The sequence below is a fragment of the Aethalodelphis obliquidens genome, unplaced genomic scaffold (genome assembly GCF_003676395.1).
Source record: "Aethalodelphis obliquidens isolate GAN/ISIS:26980383/991018 unplaced genomic scaffold, ASM367639v1 scaffold30, whole genome shotgun sequence".
Lineage (NCBI taxonomy): Eukaryota > Metazoa > Chordata > Mammalia > Artiodactyla > Delphinidae > Aethalodelphis > Aethalodelphis obliquidens.
The window spans coordinates 6,085,312-6,105,387 of record NW_020837974.1 but is presented as its reverse complement, the minus strand read 5'-3'; the positions used below and the strand labels follow the sequence as shown (position 1 = coordinate 6,105,387).

The 20,076-nt window shown below is 41.9% G+C and overlaps 2 protein-coding genes and 1 long non-coding RNA gene across 8 annotated transcripts in view; 1 reads left to right on the top strand and 2 right to left on the bottom strand.

The window, feature by feature from the left end:
• Positions 1-10,497, bottom strand: part of LOC113630467 (zinc finger protein 286A-like) — a 24,834-nt gene extending 14,337 nt beyond the window's left edge. The window contains 1 exon segment of the mRNA XM_027125902.1: positions 10,417-10,497. The gene's annotated coding sequence lies outside the window, so the exon portion shown is untranslated.
• Positions 1,682-12,949, bottom strand: ZNF655 (zinc finger protein 655). 4 transcript variants are annotated; one of them, XM_027125871.1, is made up of 4 exons: positions 12,843-12,949; positions 11,715-11,877; positions 3,855-3,959; positions 1,682-3,349 (listed from the first exon to the last, which is right to left on the bottom strand). In XM_027125871.1, exons 2-4 carry the CDS (start codon positions 11,848-11,850, stop codon positions 1,956-1,958), a joined length of 1,635 nt encoding a protein of 544 aa, XP_026981672.1. In that variant the 5' UTR covers positions 11,851-11,877; positions 12,843-12,949; the 3' UTR covers positions 1,682-1,955. The 4 variants fall into 4 exon arrangements, with proteins under 4 accessions (XP_026981672.1, XP_026981673.1, XP_026981674.1 ...); XM_027125872.1 differs by lacking the exon at positions 12,843-12,949 and adding an exon at positions 9,894-10,020 and having other exon boundaries at positions 11,715-11,816; XM_027125873.1 differs by lacking the exon at positions 3,855-3,959.
• Positions 12,844-20,076, top strand: LOC113630468 (uncharacterized). 3 transcript variants are annotated; one of them, XR_003436986.1, is made up of 3 exons: positions 12,844-12,955; positions 15,847-15,967; positions 18,040-20,076. It is a non-coding gene; the product is annotated as an uncharacterized LOC113630468 (long non-coding RNA). The 3 variants fall into 3 exon arrangements; XR_003436985.1 differs by lacking the exon at positions 12,844-12,955 and adding an exon at positions 13,095-13,235; XR_003436984.1 differs by lacking the exon at positions 12,844-12,955 and having other exon boundaries at positions 14,856-15,967.

Here is a 20,076-nt window from a genome sequence, read left to right as displayed (position 1 = left end):
TAATGAAAAACTGTAATGGTTAGATTTTACAGGCATATCTGCCATTCTTGAAATATACTATAAAGATATTACACAAGAACAGCAATACCTTTGATGGAAGGCAGCATTCCCTTACGAAGATCTCTGATTTTAGTATATGTTCTTTACGTTTTACCCTATCAAAAGCAGACTTGAGCATTCTGCTGGCCTTCAATGGACATATATAAAATAATTCTGAACTTAGACATGCAGAATAGGCGCTAGGCTACCACCTAGCGCCTACCACCTACCAATATAGCTAGGCTACCACCAGTCTTGTTGGCTTCCTAAGGTCTTTTTCATCTCTTTTAGAAGGCTGTGAATGCTAACACAGCTAAGAATTTGGGTGTCACTTGAAAATGTTTAGCTGCCTGCCACAAACTCAGGGGAAACAGAATCCTTCATACTCATGGATGGACAGGGTGTGTAAATCCATTTCTTTTAAAGGAAGATAATTTGCATTAGGACAGAAGACACCAAAAAAGCAAGTAGGGGTGGCATACCTGCTGGTGTAAAGCTTAAAACTAGGAAACCATCATTGAAGGTGCTTAAGAGAATGGAGAAATCAACAGGAATCCAAATGTTACGGCTGGAAAGAAATAGGGTCCTCAGAAAACAGCAGGCCTAAGAGTCTGTTTTGGAGAGAACTTTGACTGAGAACAGTAGAAAAAGCTAAATGAGAAACTTTCCAGAAGTTGACATGTTTTAACATTGGTGTATCAATTTATCTTAGGGAAGCTGTGAACAGTAAGAACCAACTTCAGGAAAAATAAAAATGTTTATAGGCCACATTAAAATAAAAATAGCTTAGGGGCTTCCCTGGTGGCACAGTGGTTGAGAGTCCGCCTGCCGATGCGGGGGATACGGGTTCGTGCCCCAGTCCGGGAAGATCCCACATGCTGCAGAGCGGCTGGGCCCATGAGCCATGGCTGCTGAGCCTGTGCGTCCGGAGCCTGTGCTCCACAACAGGAGAGGCCACAACAGTGAGAGGCCCGCGTACCACAAAAAAAAATAAAAATAAAAATAGCTTAAATGAGTTCCATAAATAAAGCATACATACCTACTTGTAACACCTATTAAATAAAAGAATGCCACGAGAAAACAGAACTGCATTCACCAAGTCACTCCTCTGACTAGATTCTTCTGCAATGAAAAAGACTGGGACTATATATTAACGATTTCATATGCAAATAATAATTTTCCCTTCAATATTTTGATGTTGAATAAAGCCTGAAATACGGTGCTAAATGTTTCCACTTGCATTATATCAAATTCCTGTCTGGTGTGGATATTCTGATGATGAAAAAAGACTTGAACTCCTAGACTTGTCATTTACTATATACCCAAATGACTTCTCTTGGGTATGAATTCTTTGCTGAATGAGGGTTGGAATATGGCTGAATCCTCCCACACATACACATTTATTACATTCATAGGTATTCGGCATGAAATGAATTTGATGCTCACCATGTAGTTTCTTTGACTGAAGGCTTTTTCACGTTTATAGGGTTTCTCTCTAGCGTGTATTCTTTTATGTCGACTAAGACTTGAATTCTGACTGAAAGATTTTTCACATTCTTTACATATGTAGAGTTTCTCTCTAGTATGAATTCTCTGATGTCTAGAAAGGGCTGAGCTCTGATGGAAGATATTCTCACATGCATCACATTTATAGAATTTTATTCCAGTATGAATTCTCCAATGGTGACTAAGGTATGAAAATAGCATGAAGCATCTACCACCTTCAATGTATTTGTAGGTTTTCTCATTGATATGGGTTCGCAGGTGTAAAGAGTTTAACACGGACTAATAGCTTTCCAACGTTCGTCACATTCAGAAGGCTTCTCTCTGGTGTGAATTCCCCAATGATGAATAAAGGTTGAACTGGGACCAAATCCTTTACCACATTCAGGACACACATGAACTGGTGTGAACTCTCAGATGCTGAATGAGGCCTGAACTTGACTAAATGTCTCCCCACGTTCATTACATTCACAAGGTTTCTCTTTGGTATGAATTCCTTGATGGTGGACGAGGTGTGCTCTCTGACTGAGGTTCTTTTCCCACACATCACAATCAAAGGCTTTTTCTCTGGTGAGGATTTCCTGTTGCAGGACAAGATCTGAGCTATGGTTGAAATTATCCTGATAATCATTACACTCATAGGATTTCTCTTTCCTATGAATTTTGTGATGCTGAATAAGGCATGAAGTTTGACTGAAAGCTTTTCCACATTCATTACATTCATGTGGTTTCTCTCCTGTGTGAATTCTTTGATGCTGAATAAGATGGGAATTCAATCTGAAGTCTTTTCCACATTCATTACATGTATAGGGCTTTTCTCTGAGACGAATTCCTTGATGCTTAATAAAGGTCAACCCACATTCGTTGTATTCATAGGACTTCTCTTCACAATGGACCTTCTGATGTTCAGCTAAGTGTGAGGTATGACAGAAGTCACTGCCACACACAGTACACTTACAAGGCATCTCTCTGTGAACTCTCTGATGTTGAGTGAGGTGTACACTACGACTGAAGACTCTTTCACAACTGCTACATTTATAAGATTTTGCTCTAGTGTGAATCCTCTTATGCTGAATTATGTCTGAGCTCTGACTACAGGATTTGTCAGACACCTCACAGGATTTATCAGATGCTTCACATTTATAGGGTTTTTCTCTAGTGTGTATTCTTTTATGTCGACTAAGACTTGAACTCTGACTGAAAGATTTTTCACATTCTTTACATTTGTAGGGTTTCTCCCTAGTATGAATTCTCTGATGTCTAGAAAGGGCTGAGCTCTGATGGAAGATTTTCTCACATGCATCACATTTATAGGATTTCTCAGTGGCAGGAATGCTCTCCCATTTATTAAGGTGGGAGAGTTCCATTAAACTTTCCTTATACTCATTACTCTGAAAATCCTGTGTTAGATTTATTTGCTCATGTTTACCAGCTGAATTCTGGTTGAGGCTCATGTCATACTTATCAATGTCATCAACATTCTGTATTCTAAGAACTCTCTGATCTGCATCAAGAGTTGAGTCCAGACTGAAGCTTTTTTCAGGTTCATTACATTCACTGTTCTTCTCACTGGTGAAGGTTTTCTTACTGATTGTTATTTGCCTAAACTCTCTCTCCAGGAAGAGAAATTTCCTTAAGATTTCCTGAAGCCTTTCTAATCTGTCCTCAGTCTTATACACTTCTCTAGTCTCAGGAACTTGGGCAATATCCTTTTTGAGTCTTCCTACTCTCACTTTGTATGAATGTACTTCTTCTGGAATTTTCTGCTTAGGAATCAACAGCTTGTTTTCTTCTCTGGTCTCTCCATCTGATTCAATATATAAATAGAAAATGCAAATGTAATCTGTACCCTGTGCTTAGAAAAACAAAACTTAGAGAAGAGAAAACTAAATAATCTACAATCTACCAGGGTAAGAGAAGTTTATTTACTCTGAAACACAGGAACAAAATCTCAACAGCAGATGCAAGGGCATGAATAGGAGCAGTGAGGTAGGATCCAAGTGGTCCAAGGTGTGGGAGAAATAGAGGGCAGGTTCAGCAGAGTAAGAAGATAACCAATTAAGGTGTTTCAATGGAGATAACAGGGAACTAGTTCAACAGAATCATAGATAAGCAACTTGAATAGGGACCTAGTACAACTTATGGATAAGGGACAAAGTAAGAGTTCATCAAAACTGAACGGAAAAGGAAAGAGCTCTCCATTCTGGGATACAGACAGAGCTCTTCATTGACTGCCAAAGCAACTACAGCTTGGCTCAACAACTAGACTTTACTTCCCTACTAATTTATCTGATTGATTCTGCCTTACTCACCTGAGCAGTCATCTCTTAAGACTTCTCTATTCTTAGTTTCCAGATCAAAGACCTGTAGATCTTGTTCCAGCTGGGAGATCCCATCAGGCTTGGAAATTGGAAATCCTGCTCACAGAGAAGGAAATGGGATGTGGCAATTTATCCCCAGATACTACACCAGCCACTTTTTCTCTTAATAATGGCTAATGGAGAAAGAAAGTAAATTCTTAGAAGACATTAGGAAGGCCTGGAGAGTGAGAAGGCCAAAGACCTTCTACAAGGAGTTCATATTTGTGCTCTAGAAAGAGGTATGCTAAGGGGCAAGTTGATGACTTTTGGGAGCATAAGTATTCATTTACACACACTCAGGGAATGTGGCGTGAGTGTGTACCTGTCTTCACAGAAATTATCATTATCACTCCTCATCTGTTGCCTACAGATTACTCTTTGTATTAGACCTGGCCTACAAGTATTAGACCTGGTCAAAATGGAGGTCATCAAAATATAACTCTGCTGGACTGGAGAAAGGTGAATTCTCAAGCACCTGTTGTGCGGTGAGCTAAACTGTAGCAATAGAATCAGTGAAGGCTGAAAAAATATTCCAAGGACCAATCTCAAGAAACAATTCATTTCAGGGCACATGAGGAAACAAATAATATGACACATCCTTACCCCTTAGGAGCTTATACTCTTGTTTATTCAACAAACATTTATGGAGTGCCTCCTATATGCAAAGTATGTAGGAGATAAAGAGCCCAAGCAGATAAGGTCCATCCCCTCAAGGACCTTACACTCTAACTGCAGAGACAGATATAAATAACTTACACTAATATGATACAGTGAGGAAGATGCAATAAAAGTGCATTTTCACACAAAATGGTCTTTCTCTGGCTTGCATAATGGACTGCTAGGATCTCATCTCTTTTATTTTTTTATTTTATTTTTTTTTTATCTCATCTCTTTTAAAGCAAAAGCAAGAGGCAGTCTGCTTCTGAGGTGGGGCAGAACTATTACAGTATCAAAGGGGCAGTTTTTACACGTATTCAGCCCATAAAGCTTCTAGTAGCACACATACACACATAGCTCAAGCCCCTCATCTCCAAAAGCCTTTCTCTGCACTTACTGAATGTCTACAAACTGTATTATGTGTTCTTCTTATCCTGACATGTCTCTATATAATGAAGTTTACAGATTTTTTAAAATTGTTTTCAGGTATTATCATCCCTACCTGATTTATAAACTCTTTGATAGCAGGGACCATGTACCTTGTATCTTGCACTTCTTTTCATTCATTTATTTAAAAGCTACTCATTGAGTGCCAATTTTGTGCCCAAGTGTCAACAGATAATCAATGTTTTAAAAAGGGCTCTGGGCCTGAAAAGTATGATAAACCAATAGTTGTCCTATGGGATTCCACATGACAGCTTAAGAGCAGGGAGATCAGAACAGATATAAAAAAGGCATTTACTGTGTTTCTGAATTCCTGTTGGGCATAGAGTCAATTCTCTTTTTGGACACATTTTAGTTAAGGTCCTCCATGTCAAATGAAATAGTTTTGCAAGTTTAAAAAAAGTTAGTATGACATGACACAGCAACTACTCTGCTCAGAATTCTGATAACATAATTCGCAACTTTTGACAGATATTTATTAAGGTGTTTCTAGGTATTTGAAAATTGAAATTAATTTTGGTTACTCTATATCTACACTTAAATCACTTACACACAACAAAAAAGATCATCTTCTTGTTGGATTAGGGGTTTGATTTTAGACACATGTTTAAGGTAATGTAGGAAGGTATAGAGAATGCCTAGCAGGCAGTTAGAGATACAAGACTGCAGTTTAGAAGAGAGAAAGGGATTCAAGATACAGACTTAAAGTCACTTGTATTATCAAAATATTAAGCTAAGATTCACTAAACATTTGGTAGGTGCAAAGTACCACACCAAGAGCTTTATAAGCTTTTACTCACTTAATACTCACCATACCTTCATGAGATAGGAATTATTACTGTACCAATTTTACAAATGGGAAAACTAAGATTCAGAGAGGTTAAGAACGTTGCCCAAGGTCATGATAACTGGTGCAGCTGGGGCTCAAACAGACAGTCTTATTTCAGAAACCGGCTTTTAAATAATCTACTAGTAAAAAATAATGATTGTGAATGAAATCCATCCCTTCCTCTAAATATGTACAGAAAGAGAACAGAAGACCAACATAGTGACAATGGAGCAAAAGGTGAAAATAATAAAAAGAACAGATAAACAGTAATTAGAACAATACACGGAGAGACAGGATCCAACAGATTTAGAATCATGACGTTTAATTAAAAGGGACCTGAGAGAACATTTAGTGTCAAAGGAATGAAAATCTCTTCGTAATAGGCACAGCCTGAGCAACATTCAATCTGAGAAAATTCCATTATGAACAAACAATTTGAACACTCTCCTGAAATCTTTGTCTGTATTAAGAAATCTGGTCCATAGCTCCCACTTGCTGCCCCTTCGGAAAGAACATGTGCTGGTAAGTAACCAGCACAAGCCAGGTGCTTACGCACATAACCTGATTTAAGCCTTGACACAACCCAGGAAGCAGACATTATTTTTTGTTTTATAGATGGAAATGTCATTATAATCGGTTTAAATATCTGCTCAGTCACAGATGGTAAATGGAACCCACAGTTAACATTCTTTCCAATCTATACTAAGGGTCACAGAAAGCATTAAAGCAGGTTTTCTCACCACTGGCCTGAATGCCTTTTTCCTAGATTTAAGTCAAAAATCTACGCTTTCAAAATATGCATTTTTCCTATCGAAATTTGAAATTTTTCCTATCTAAAATTAATTTTTTATTAAAACATTTTGATTTTTAAAATTGAAACCTTGACAGTTTTCTAATTAGATTTATTTTTAACTTAATCTGATCTTTAAAAATAACATTTAAAATTTACCTCATTGTTTGTTGCCTATACCAGTGCTGTGCTAAGATTTTAGCCATCTAAAAGCTGCATGCTTTTCTTCCTGGTCCTTAATAAACACACAAATAAAATCTCTCCTTAGCTATATTGTTCCTGTGTAGATACCTATTATAATGGAATGTATCCTCTAACAATTTTACTTTTTCTTGAATGCATGCCCTTTCTGCTCCCAAACTGTATAACCTCATGCCTGTCTGTCCATTTTAAATTACCATCATAGTACAGGGCCATAAAAATATAAAAAAACACCATATGTGGTTGGACTAACTGTCCTAAGGCACAAAAGAGTGAAAAAGCGTGGGCTTCAGAGTCAGATCAGAGTCCATAGCCTAGCTTTGTCCCTGGATGGATCACTTAACTCCTCTTAGCCTCGGGTATAAAACAGAATAATACCTGCTCACAGGGTTATGGTAAGGATTAAATGAGATATGTTAAGTAGTAGTGAACAACTGTGGTAGTGAAAGACATTCTATACAAAATCATTTTTGCCCTCACGACATCAACTTCAAAAAGCAAGGGGTATGTGCTAAACATTCCTGATTTATCAGCTCACTCACCATCCAGTAGAGTTCTGGGAAGCAGCTTTCTAATGCTGTCACCTAACAGGGCACCTGCCACACTGCCCCATGTGAATTGTAATCCAAGCTTTTTTCCCAGCACTAAGTCACAGACGACTTCCCTTTGGGTATGACCCCCAAGCCAGTAATTCACTCACTGGCAACAGTATATGCTTCTTTTTAGATGTGGTAATGAAAATTTTTACCTACTTTTTTATTCTTTTACTCTGTTCATACTCTGTATATTTATTATTGTGTAGTGGAAGCACTTAACCAAAAGACCAAAGTTCTGATATCTGTGACAAATACAACTCAGAGCTACTATCATGGGAAAAAGGTATGAACTGGAAAACAGGGCTGCTAAATCAGAGACTGAATTATAAAGTCCTTATTTTACAACACAAAACATTAAGCTAAGTTAACTAAGTGTATAAACTTCAATTTCAAGTGGAGTTTGCTGAACCCCCAAATATGAAAATTACTTCCTAAAGATTGTAAAAAATAATTACTAAGGAGAGGCTGCTGACTTGGTCACAAAAACAAGTTGAGTAGGAGGGCTTCTTTTACGTAATTGTGCCCAGCATGTGTGACTGTGCATACGTGTCCTGTGTATGTGCAGAGATGACAGAGGAAATGGGATAAAATTCAGTCTAACAGTATGCTGTGCTGTTAGGCTGATTGAACTACTAAGAAGTTTCTTTACTCCAAAAAGTAGACAGGTTAACTGTTGGAAATTATGTAATTATTAGATATTAACAGTAATTTACAATTACATATCACTTTACAATTTACAAGTTGTTGAATATACATTCAATTTGACAGCCTGAAGGAAAGACAGCCTTTCCATTCCATTGAGGAAAGGCTAAGGAACACTTGACCAGGAAAGGTCATATAAACGCATCAATCTGTACAGCCCCACAAAGAATAAACGGGACAAAGGCAGGACCCTGGAGGGGGCCACAGGGATTTAAAGGAAGCAAAAGACTAGAACGTTAGAAAGGCCCAGGGGTCTCAGGAGATTTAGGCAACAGAAGGGGCAGGTCATGTTCACTACAGAAAAGGAGGGGCACACAGTGTATGTTCCACAGTCTAAAATAACATGAAAAGATCATAACCGAAGAGCTGGAGTCGAACTTTGTGGTTTCTGAGAACACAAGTCGATGACCACCAACCATGGCTTCTGATTGAGCTCAGAATTCAGGGTTCAAAATTCTGGTTGCAACGGAGGGCTTCCTTGGCCCTTTGAAATTTATCAAAGGTCATCTGAGGAGCTGCAATTTTACATAGTGGTGGCATCCTGAGAAGCATCTACTCCATCAATCAAGTGTAATATCTCATAACCGTGGAAAAGGAGTTTCCGAGCGGGGACGAGCACTATCGATGGGAAGCCGATACCTGGGCCATCTCTTGGAGATTCCTGCTGAAAGGACTGCAAGTGTTTCTCCAGAGAAAGCACTTGCCTGGGTATGACTCAGGGCCGGGCAGGAATTCACACTATGAATCCGGGTGGTGGGAAGGCGGAGAAGTATGCCTACGAAGATCAAAGAGCCAGGAATGGAAAACATACTAAAAACCTTCCCAGTGGGCAGGCTGCCTCCCCACAGATAAGAAGACCTCTTTAATCCTGAGTGTAATCAAGGAGACAAAACAACACCCTGGATGCCACCAGCACAGGCAAAGCAAAAAAGAGTTAAAAAAAAAAAAAAGAGAGAGAGAGGGAGAGAAAGAGAAAAGAAAAAGTATGATTAAGTACATACATACACAACAAAGAAAAGAGCAGCAGAGACAGGCAAAAAAAGAAAGAGGAGCAATGCTCACACCGAGGGGGATGCCGACAACTCCCACGGATCCTTCTCTACAACACCACAGGTTGTCTAATCTCAGCTGCCAACTGCACCATCCAAATGACAAAGGAGAGACTCGGTCTAAGTCTGAGACTTCTGCAGCTCGGGTGAGGTTACGCAGCATTACCTTCTGGGTGACTCACTGAAATGTACTCGCAGTGAGTCATGCCTTGAAATCAAGTCTCTCAAATTCTGCCTACTTGCAGATGAATTTAGGGATCTTAAGAGGTGAGGGATTATTCAACAAAGACGTTAGCCTATCTTAAGAAAAAAAAGGCATTTCTTCTTCTGAGAAAAATGGGAAACTCTCAGATACAGGGGCACTGAATTACCAGGTAGGAAAGTGTCTGGTTGTGGGTTGGGAGGCCCTAGAGTCTCTCTCATAAAAAAGGAAAAGATAGGGAAAGTGAGAACTTGCAAAGCACCAGCAAGTTTCCCTTTTCCAACAGGGAACAGATGCCCCACAAAAGCAAGAAACATTAACTGAGGTTAAGGAGTAGAATGTCTCCTCCTGAAACCCCCGAAGGAAACCCACTCCCAGAGGAGACGACCTTAAAGAAGGAGGAATCAGAGGTTCTACGACCAGGGATCTGAGCCACACTCAGAGACCTCACACCTACTCAAAAACAAGGAAGTAAAGAAATCCTAAGCGGTAAACTGAATAATAAGAAAGGCAATCCTTACCCAGTGAGACCAGGTTCCCATAATTCTCTAACATCACTTCTCTGTAGAGAGCCCTCTGAACAGGGTCCAGGCATCCCCATTCCTCTCGAGTAAGGTGCACAGCCACATCCTCGAATGTCACAAACTCCTGAAATAACACAGCCTGGCTGCTCTGGGGAAGGAGGCCACCACAGCATCATGGCCAGAGAATGAAGGAGATGATACAGAGGGTCTGCAGGGTGCATTTATGGTGGAAAGGAGGGAGAACAGAGTAGAATCTAGGGAATAGGTTCCACAACCCTTTAACATCTAATAAGCGCCCATGACAGCACCAAGGATAAAGGAAGTGTTTGCTGGTGGTATTGGGGAGATGGAAAGGTGGTTTCTGTGAAGTCCAGGTCTCTGAAGATGATCAGCACCCAACCTGGGGTCTGCTATTAAAAAAAAAAAAATTCAGGAAAGGTTTATGGATGGGATGAGGAAAGGACCACACTCAATCAGCAGCAATAGTCCCTGAGGAAAAGCAGAGGGTTCCTCAGCTCACCTGGTACCTGGCTGTTAGGAGCGCAGCTGCCTGGTCTCCTGGGCTTCCCTCGTGGGGAAGAGCAGGCACCTGGGGGACAGGTGGAGCTGAGGGAGGAGAAAGGAGCCAAGAGTGAGAGCAGCCCTTCCCCAGGGCTCCCTTACGCAACAGAGAGTCAGTGGGACCCTTACTCACATCAACATTACGGTAAAACCAACGAACGTTTATCGGGTATTGACCATGTTCTGCACCTTCTCAGCACCTGCATGCCCTCCTTACACGTGCTTAGACCCGTGATACAGGATTTTATTATGAAATCTCATATTGTACATTATTCCATGACATGACATACCTCTAACAGAAGGGTAAGCACTGTTACCTGTTTTGCAAATGGGCAAAGCAAAGCATAAAGATTTGCAGTGGCTCATCCAGAGCCACAGTTATTTAGTAGACTTTTGACCCTCTCCCAGACACTGTTCTGTAAACTTCATTAAGCCTTTCTTTTGAGACTGGGCACTGTCTCTGCAACCAGTGTGTAAGGCCCTCTAGAATAAGGAGTGGTCATCTGTTTCCTCATACTCCTTTCCTCACTCTCACAATGCTCCACAGCACTCTACGCACCATGGCACTCAGCTGGTGTTCCTGACACACAAGTTATTTCAGGCACTGCAGTCGGCACAAGTGATCTCATACAAACTTCATACAAGACAAAGGCAGTACAAGAGAGATCAACCTCTCTCTATAATACATAAAAATGTTATTTTGTGGTCAACATGTGATATGTATACATTATTATTTTACGGTCAATATGTGATATGTATACATTGGGCTCAACCAAGGAATTAGATGGTTGTTTTCTTGATCAAAATTAGATTAGTCACGAACACTGCAGTTGCAACAGAATGGCAGCTGGCAAAGCACAAAAGGTCAAGGAGGGAAGAAACTAAGTTAAGGGAACAGGGGGAGGGACAGGCCCTAAATCTAAGAAGAAGTGAAAGCAAGGCACGGGCGGTAAGGTGCGGCAAAAGCAGCATTTCTTAGAAATTATTCTGAATGTGGTAACTGCGATGAAGTGAAAGTTGCATGAAGGAGAAACAGCCAGAGCAGAGTGAGCGAAGACCACTCGGCCTATTAAAGGACAGGCTGACCTCAACAGAGGGGCCGAGATCAGGACTGGACTGAGTTGCGTCTGTGCCTCCCCTTCAAGATCTCCCTCTAGGGAGCAATCTCTCATTGAAATCCCTGGCCTCTCTCATACCAGGCCCAGGAGCCCCTCTGCACTCCCATTCTCCTGGATGGAAGTGGTCTCTCTGCCTTACCCCCAGTGAGTCCCTGTTCCATGTCGGTGTCCTGCACGAACTGAGGCTCTCGGGACAGACCCTCAGAGTGGGTCTCCAAAGGCTGAAACTGGACCCTTGGAGATCCTGCTGCTTCCTGGGCCGATATTTCCTCCATCCCTGTTCTGGAGGACGATGACCATCACTGCAGGGTGAGATTAGGAGAAATTATTGTAACAAGTTAAAACAACCCATCATTTTACATTCTCAGGACTTAGCAAAGTATCTTGCACACTGTAGACACAATGAAAATAGTTAATGATGATTAACCACCTAAAATAAACAGCAGGAAGAAAAATGGACATTATTCACATTCAGATATTTAAGAACCAAGTCATATGGTCCAAGTATGCAGTTTATTTGAACTCCACTAATCTAGAATTTGTGGAATTTTTTTTAATCAAGGAAACACAATTTAAGAGCCTAAAATTTTCTGTGTAAATTGAAAATACTTGACATTTACAAACTTCTTTCAAGGTTCAGGTATGCACCCAGAGAAACACACTAGTTCCGATACTCGTAATTTTTTAAAAGCAGGCCCCTACGAATTTTTTGGTAAACACTGTCAGCCCCCTCTGAATTACTGAATGGCCTCAACTGATAACCAAGTTCCACTCTGGGGGGTCAGACCCTTCGATAACTCAGACTAGATGGCAAGGCCCTTCCCACAATCCTGACAGTAAGCCAGGGAAGGGCTGCGACTCTAACAGGTCTGACTGGTTGTCCTTCACACCCAAGGACGCGGCAGCGCTCCGTCCCCTTTCCACACCCTCAGAAAGGAACCTCGCGCCCGGCCCTCAGAAGGCCTCGCCCGGCGCTGCCCTCCTCCCACTTCCCTGCTAGGTCAAGACACGGTCCCAAAAGGGCGAAGCGGGCCCCAGAAACCCAGCTCACAGCAGGGCACGGTCACCGGGTCCTGACGGCGGGGGCCTCCGTCCGCGGGGTGTCGGGGCGAACCCTGACTGAAGAGACACGGGCCCTCGCACCCCGGCCCCGCGCGCCCCTGGGGACGGGAACCGCAGTCAGCCGGGGACGAGAGACTCCTCCTCCCCGGGAGGCTAAACAAGGAGTCAACCCACCGCGACCCCAGAACGCCTTCCGGGGACTCACCAAGCGGAGGGGCGGGCCGGTCGGCCGTCCGGTAGCGGACACCCTGGCTCACGGGGCCACCACAGCCTTTCGGGGGTCGCTCTAGGCTGCTCGGAGGCCGGCGCTTCTCTGTGGTACTTCCGGAGGCGGAGTCCGATGGCTGGGGGCCGGGCGGGCCCCGGATGCGGGCCCCGGATAAGCGGGTGTCAGTCGCTAAGCCTTGTTTGTGAGGCTTTTCCATCCACGTCCTTCTGCCGGTCTCACCCTCCCTGCTGACCCCCGCTGGCCGCTCTGTAGCCAGTACATCGGTAGTGACCGCGACAGCCCCGGACTTGGGAAGGCGGCCCCGCTCTCCCTTCCCTGGCTGCAGCCAACCTTCGAGACTCCCCACGGGGTGGTGGCTCTTCCGCGGGGGTGCGTGTCGGGGATGAGGACGAAATGTCCAACCTAGTGGTCCGACCTCCATGAGTCAGCCGTTCGGGAACTAGCACAGGGGTACAAAATACGCTGATTACAGCCAGGGTTGAAGGCGCTTCGGTTATATGAGAACCTCAGAAAATCATAGGATCGAAACATAATACGGTTCTTGGGGGAAGGTGGGGGCATTGAGCAAGTTGGAGTGGAAGAGAGACTGGGAAAGAGCTGTGTTCCTGGTGGAAAGACGGGACTCTGCAGAAGGAGGGATGGGTAAAGCACGGTGCACGTGGACAGGCAGGCCCAGGGCTAGCACAGAAGCCCCTAGGGCATTAGGACCTCCTGCATCCTTAGAGAATGTGATGTCTTGTGGTGGGACTAGGTCCGCCAGGGACTGGCAAGTCGACTAAAGAATCAAAACAGTGATTGGAAGGGACTTTAGGTACTACTCCTTTGTTTAAGCTCACAAATCAGATATTTACCCTTTAATGATATTTGACATTTACAGTTAAATATAAGAAAAATCAAGTGTGACATTCTCCATGCTTTTTCAAATTACATAAGCCTCTGGGAGATTCTGATATGCCTTCCCTTTCTCTCCTTGAGTATCTCATGAACCTACAGCAACTTCCTACTATGACACAATCTCTCTAGTCTATAGTATCTCTGTCACAATGGAGTCAGCATCACGGATAGGAAATGCACTGCTTAAAAAAAAAAAAATGCACTGCTTGGTCAATTGCTTGTTGGACAGCTCCAGTTAGAAAGTTTTTTTGTGTGTTGAACAGAACTATACCTCCTGGTGATGTCCATTGTTCCTGTTGCAATCCCTGGGACAACAGATGACACATTACTTCCTGCTTGTCATTAACAACTTGTTATGAACCAGGTTCGTTTGCCCAATGGGCAGCAAGCCAAACACTGAGAGACTGAGGTTTGCAGCAGAGTTTATTAACACGGAAGCCAAGTGAGGAGGTAGGAGAACAAATCTCAGATCCACCTCCCTGAAGGTGAGGGACTTGAGATTTTTATTGGATAAAGAAGCAGGTTGGTCTTAAGTGTGGGGTAAGGTGATAGGAGGTTGGGGAAAGGTGAGGTAATCAGTGTTCTGCAAAGGCATATCTGAGTTACAGGCTTCTTAATGGGATGCATGTTCAAAAATGCAGGCACTTAGCATGATCTGAGCTTCGAGTTTTTGGCCCTCTGATGTCAAAAGTTCATTCATCAGACACCTGCACAGGCTGAGTTTTAGGATCAGTGGTCCCAACCAGTCTTAGCCAGCTTGAACTGGACAAGAGCTGACTCCAAGTTTCTGAAAAACAGCTTTAGTCCCTGTTACTGTAGCCACTCATATGACAGAGGTGTTATCTATAGGGGTAGTTGAGGAATCTCGTGGTATATTATCTAGGCTACATGAAGCTTGGAGGGTGTGTAACTTGAAAAAAATAATTTAAGCGAGCTTGTTCAGTGAAGGCAGAGGGTTTTTTATTTTATTTTATTATTATTTTTTTTTTTGCGGTACGCAGGCCTCTCACTGTTGTGGCCTCTCCCGTTGCAGAGCACAGGCTCCGGATGCGCAGCTTCAGCGGCCATGGCTTACGGGCCCAGCCGCTTCGCAGCATGTGGGATCTTCCCGGACCGGGGCACGAACCCGCGTCCCCTGCATCGGCAGGCGGACTCTCAACCACTGCGCCACCAGGGAAGCCCAGCAGAGGGTTTTTTAAACAAGTTGTTCCTTTACCTGCTGTTCTGTAAAACAAGCTCAAGAATTGGGCACCATTTCAAGCTCTTCTAATGTTCTAGGATACCTATAAGTTTGAGGTTCTTTCCTGAGTTGCCCCACAGGTTGTAGCTCTCAGCAGAGTGTTGCATTTCTACAGCAGAGGTGAGCAAACTATGACAGTGGTGCATCTGTGTCTAAGTTTTGCCCGACTCGGGCAGTTTTCTCCAGCGAGAGGTCCTCAGGAGGCACCCATTTAAGAGTCCATGTCCCACCAATAGGCACCAATCCCTAACAAAGGATGGTAAGAAACAGTAGCTACTGTTTTGCTCTTGAGCACAATTTTCTTTCAACCGTTATTCAGATGATGCAGGTGGAAACAACAAACTCACAAAATCTATGATTTTTAACTTAAACTATATTGCTTTAAAGAAAATGTAGGAGCCACTATTCCCAAGGGATTGAACACTTCACTACTCCTTCCCACATGCCCACCATTGCACTAGGCATGGATAGATACAAAAGAAGGGAACTATCACACCAGAATCGATACATGCTCTGAATATGGGTTTGTCTTCCCTGACTGCTTTGCCTCCATCTGCACCGTCATCTGAGGGCTTATAGGATGCCTTATCCACTGGATATACCTTAAACCAAAGAACCCATTTTATAGTCAAGGAGGTGTGACAATGAGCTTGTAACCACAGAATTCACAGCGTTTACTCATCAGCCAGAAACAACTAGCACGATGGAACTGTGGAATGGCACGTTGAAGACTTAGCTAAATTGCTGATACAAGATACAGCACCTTGTGAAGCTGGGGAGCTGTCCTCCAAGATACAGTATATGCATTGAACCAATAACATATATATGGTATTGTGTCTCCAACAGAAAGACTACATGGATACAGAAACCAAGGAGTCAAAAGAGGAGTGGCCCCTATTAACCATCATAACCAGCAACCTATGTGTGGAATTTGTGCTTCCTGTCTCCCCAGTCTAGAGTCTGTTGGGTATGATCCTGATTCTCAAGAAGAGCATTTCTTCTAGGAGATACCTTGAGTGTTCCACTAAACTGGAAACTGAAAATGCCACCAGGCCACTTCAGTTCCTTGTGCCATTATATCATCAGGCAAAGAATGGAGTTATTACAAAGGCTTCCTACAGTCCCTTTGACACACAATACATAAATACAAAAACATACCCAGCTGGCTGCACTCAACAACCTACCTTCCTGGATCCTTTAGGCGCTTTAAAGTACGAACAGGGGTGGGAGGATAGGGGAGAAGGCAGATTTAGGCAAAGAAGAAAAATACAACGTACAACAATGTAATGGCTCTTAGAGATGACTTGCAACACTGGAAGGAAATAGGAGGAAGAATCTGGAGGCAGAAGTTCTGGGAATATGTCTTCAAGGAGGACCATAGGTCAGGGAGCCAGCCAGTGATAGAGGAGCAAAAACCTACTCAAGTGGATTACTGAAGAGTCACAGGGAAGTAGAAGGAGGAAACAATGGCAACCACAGCAAGGTCAAACCTCACTGGGAATGGAACATTACTTAGGGCTTGGAAGATTATTCAGAATATCACTTAGTCATTTGTAGCCTCTGTAGTAGGTGGCTGTTCCTTTTGGGCTTTCCATTTTTGCCCTCAAATTTGTCTTGGAACTTAAGAGCCATGTCACAATCATTCAAGGTCTCTTTTACTGTTTTATAAAAAGTGAAGTAATAGCAAATGCTGTAATTACTGTGATAACATTTTGATAGCAAAAATGCCTCAAATTCGAATTACTATAGTAATTTCATTACTATCACACTCAAAACTCCCTGGAAACATTAGCCAAGCTCAGAATCTTGTAACTATCTAGTATTGGAAAGAATATCTGTTGCCTATTGAACAAATATTTGAAAATACTGTCGACTGAAAAAAAAAAGCACAACCTAAAGGTTGAGAATTATGTTTTATTTGGCAGACAAAATTGAGGACTTAAGCTGGGAAGACAGCCTCTCAGCTCTAAGGGGCTGCTCCAAAGAGGTAAGGGAGAAGCCAGGATATGTAGGAGTTTTGCAGCAAAAACCTGGTAGCCAGAACATCAAAAGATTACTCTTAATTAAAGAAAACCAGACATTTCAAGTTAATGATTTTAGAGCTTTTCTATATATGGGAAGATGCAAGAGACTGGGCTCACTGAAATCATTCCTTTGACATGCACCTCAGCTGTCTGGGGCCAGTACCCTGCTCTTCTCCATCCTGAATCCCCTCAGGGTACACAGTTGGGGGCGGCTGCAGTGACTGCTGGCTTGAAGCCGCAGTTTACTGGTATGGCAGGCAACATTTTTCCTCCCCAGGTCCGTTCAAGTGGCAATACGCAATCAGGGTCCCCGGAGAAGCAACCACTTTGGTTTCGTGAAACCATCCATCCTTGACTTCACTTTGCTCTACTGTCTACATTTTTGTTTCAGTTCCTCTGCCACAGACACACAATCACCTTATTGTTTGATAATAACTAGAATTATTACGATTACTGCCATCAATAAGAAAAAGTAGGAGAAATAGTTGGAAGATGAAAATAAGAATGGCAACACAAATGATAACAGAATATAAATGCTATAAGGTGGCTATCAGGAAAGCTTAAATGGGTTTCAGTGTTTTTAAAAAATAAATACAAGTTTTCATTGTTTTCCCCTGTGCCCCAATGGGTGGTCTTGTACACCGTACTTTGGTGATCACTTTTTAAGAGTATCTAGATGGCAGTGTAGCAGCATAGTTAGGACCCTGGACCTCAGACTTGGGTTTGAGTACTGGATCCACTACACTATGTTGTTAGACACATTATTTAATCTTTCTCAGCTTTTAAAATAGGAATAATAATTGTGTGCTTCATTAGGCTTCCATGAGACTTAAATGAGCTGTGTATGTAATGTACCGAATCTGCCTGGTACACAGCTAACATGAATGGCAGTTACTCCGCATTTACTGTGTCACATCATTGGATTTAGTGACTTGTCTTCATGGATGAGGTGTAAGCAGCATAGCAACACTGTGTTAACCTTTTAATACTGCTATTAAATTTTTCTACCCTGCAGGACAGCAAAAACTGATCTCATAAAACATCTAGGACAAAAAGGAAAGTCCTGCAGACAGACCCTGTTTGGATCAAGTGAGCCAGTTCTTTGAACCTGAACAATGACTGCTGAATCAGGCAATGCTACAGATTTGTCTCCCCAGGCTACCCAGGAGATGGAAGGCGCAGTGATAGTGAAAGCGGAGGAGGAAGAGGAAGAAGATGAGGAAGACCGTTTTCAAACAGAAAGAAATAGCCTAGAGTTATCACCCCAATTTCTTAGTCGTTCCACAACTATGAATGAGAGAGCCTTAATATCATCATATTTAGTGGTGTATCGAGTGGCAAAAGAAAAAATGGCTCACACAGCTGCTGAAAAATTATTCTCCCAGCATGTATGGATATGGTACGTACCATCTTTGATGATAAATCAGCTGATAAATTAAGAACTATACCTCTTAGTGATAATACAATATCTCGTCGAATCTGTACTATTGCAAAACATTTAGAAGCAATGCTTATGACACGGCTACAGTCTGGTATAGATTTTGCAAGCCAACTTGATGAGAGCACTGATATTGCAAGTTGTCCCACACTCTTGGTATATGTCAGGTATGTGTGGCAAGATGATTTTATAGAAGATCTGTTGTGTTGTTTAAATTTAAATTCACATATAACTGGATTAGATTGATTCACTGAATTAGAAAAGTGCATTGTTGGTCAACATAAATTAAGCTGGAAAAATTGTAAAGGAATTTCAAGTGATGGAGCAGCAAATATGACTGGGAAACATAGCAGTTATTGAAAAATTGTTAGAAGCCACCCATAACAACTGTCTTTGGAATCATTGTTTTATTCACCGAGAAGCTTTGGTATCCAAAGAAATTCCACCGAGCCTAATGGAGGTATTGAAACATGCAGTGAAAATTGTTAATTTTATTAAAGGAAGCTCATCGAATAGCCGACTTCTTGAAATATTGTGTCAGAGATTGGAGTGAACCATACCCACTTATTGTTTCATACAGAAGTTCATTGGTTGTCTCAAGGAAAAGTATTGAGCAGAGTATACGAACTCAGGAATGAGATTTACATTTTTCTCATTGAAAAGCAATCGCATTTGGCAAATATTTTTGAAGATGACATTTGGGTAACAAAATTGGCGTATTTAAGTGACATTTTTGGCATTTAAAATGAATTAAATTCGAAGCTACAAGGGAAAAACAATGATATATTTCAATATCTTGAACACGTTCAAGGATTCCAAAAGGCATTATTGTTATGGCAGGTAAGACTTAAAAGTAATCGCCCCAGCTACTACATGTTCCCAACGCTGTTGCAACACATTGAAGAGAACGTTATTCATGAAGACTGCTTAAGAGAAATAAAATTAGAGATATTAGTACATCTCACTTCTTTGTCTCAAATCTTCAATCGTTACTTTAGAGAAGAGAAATTTGCACTGTTAAAGGAAGCTGTTTGGATGAAAGATCCATTTGCTTATCAAACCCCAGAATCAATAATTGAGTTACACTTGGTGCCTGAAGAAGAGAATGAATTACTGCAGCTCAGTTCGTCATTCACACTGAGGAATTATTATAGGACATTAAGTTTATCAGCACTTTGGATTAAGATTAAAGATGAATTTCCACTGCTAAGTAGAAAGAGTATATCGCTATTATTACCATTCACATCTACCTATTTGTGTGAACTAGGATTTTCGCTCTTGACACGATTAAAAACAAAGAAAAGAAATCAGCTCAACAGTGCACCTGACATGCGTGTTGCCTTATCTTCATGTGTGCCTGACTGGAACGAACTCATGAACAGACAAGCACACCCATCACATTAAGTACAATCGTTACGAAATTTTGTTTTTGTACGTTCTTAGGCACTTTTTGTATATTGTATTTAAATATTAATAAAATTATGGTTGGGATTTACTAGGTTTCATTTTCTTGTATAGTAAGTATTGTCTCGTGAAACTTGTTTGTTACATGAATATGTGTGTATGTGTATGCAGAGTAATGATGTAAAATATATTTCTATGAATTGCTGTCAA

Coding starts and splice junctions, on each gene's coding strand:
- ZNF655 (XM_027125871.1), bottom strand. CDS start 11,850: ATGGAGGAAATATCGGCCCAGGAAGCAGCAGGATCTCCAAGGGTCCAG. Junction 3,960..11,714: donor GGAACAGGGACTCACTGGGG/GTAAGGCAGAGA, acceptor CTCTGTGAGCAG/GATTTCCAATTTCCAAGCCT. Junction 3,350..3,854: donor CTTAAGAGATGACTGCTCAG/GTGAGTAAGGCA, acceptor ATATTGAATCAG/ATGGAGAGACCAGAGAAGAA.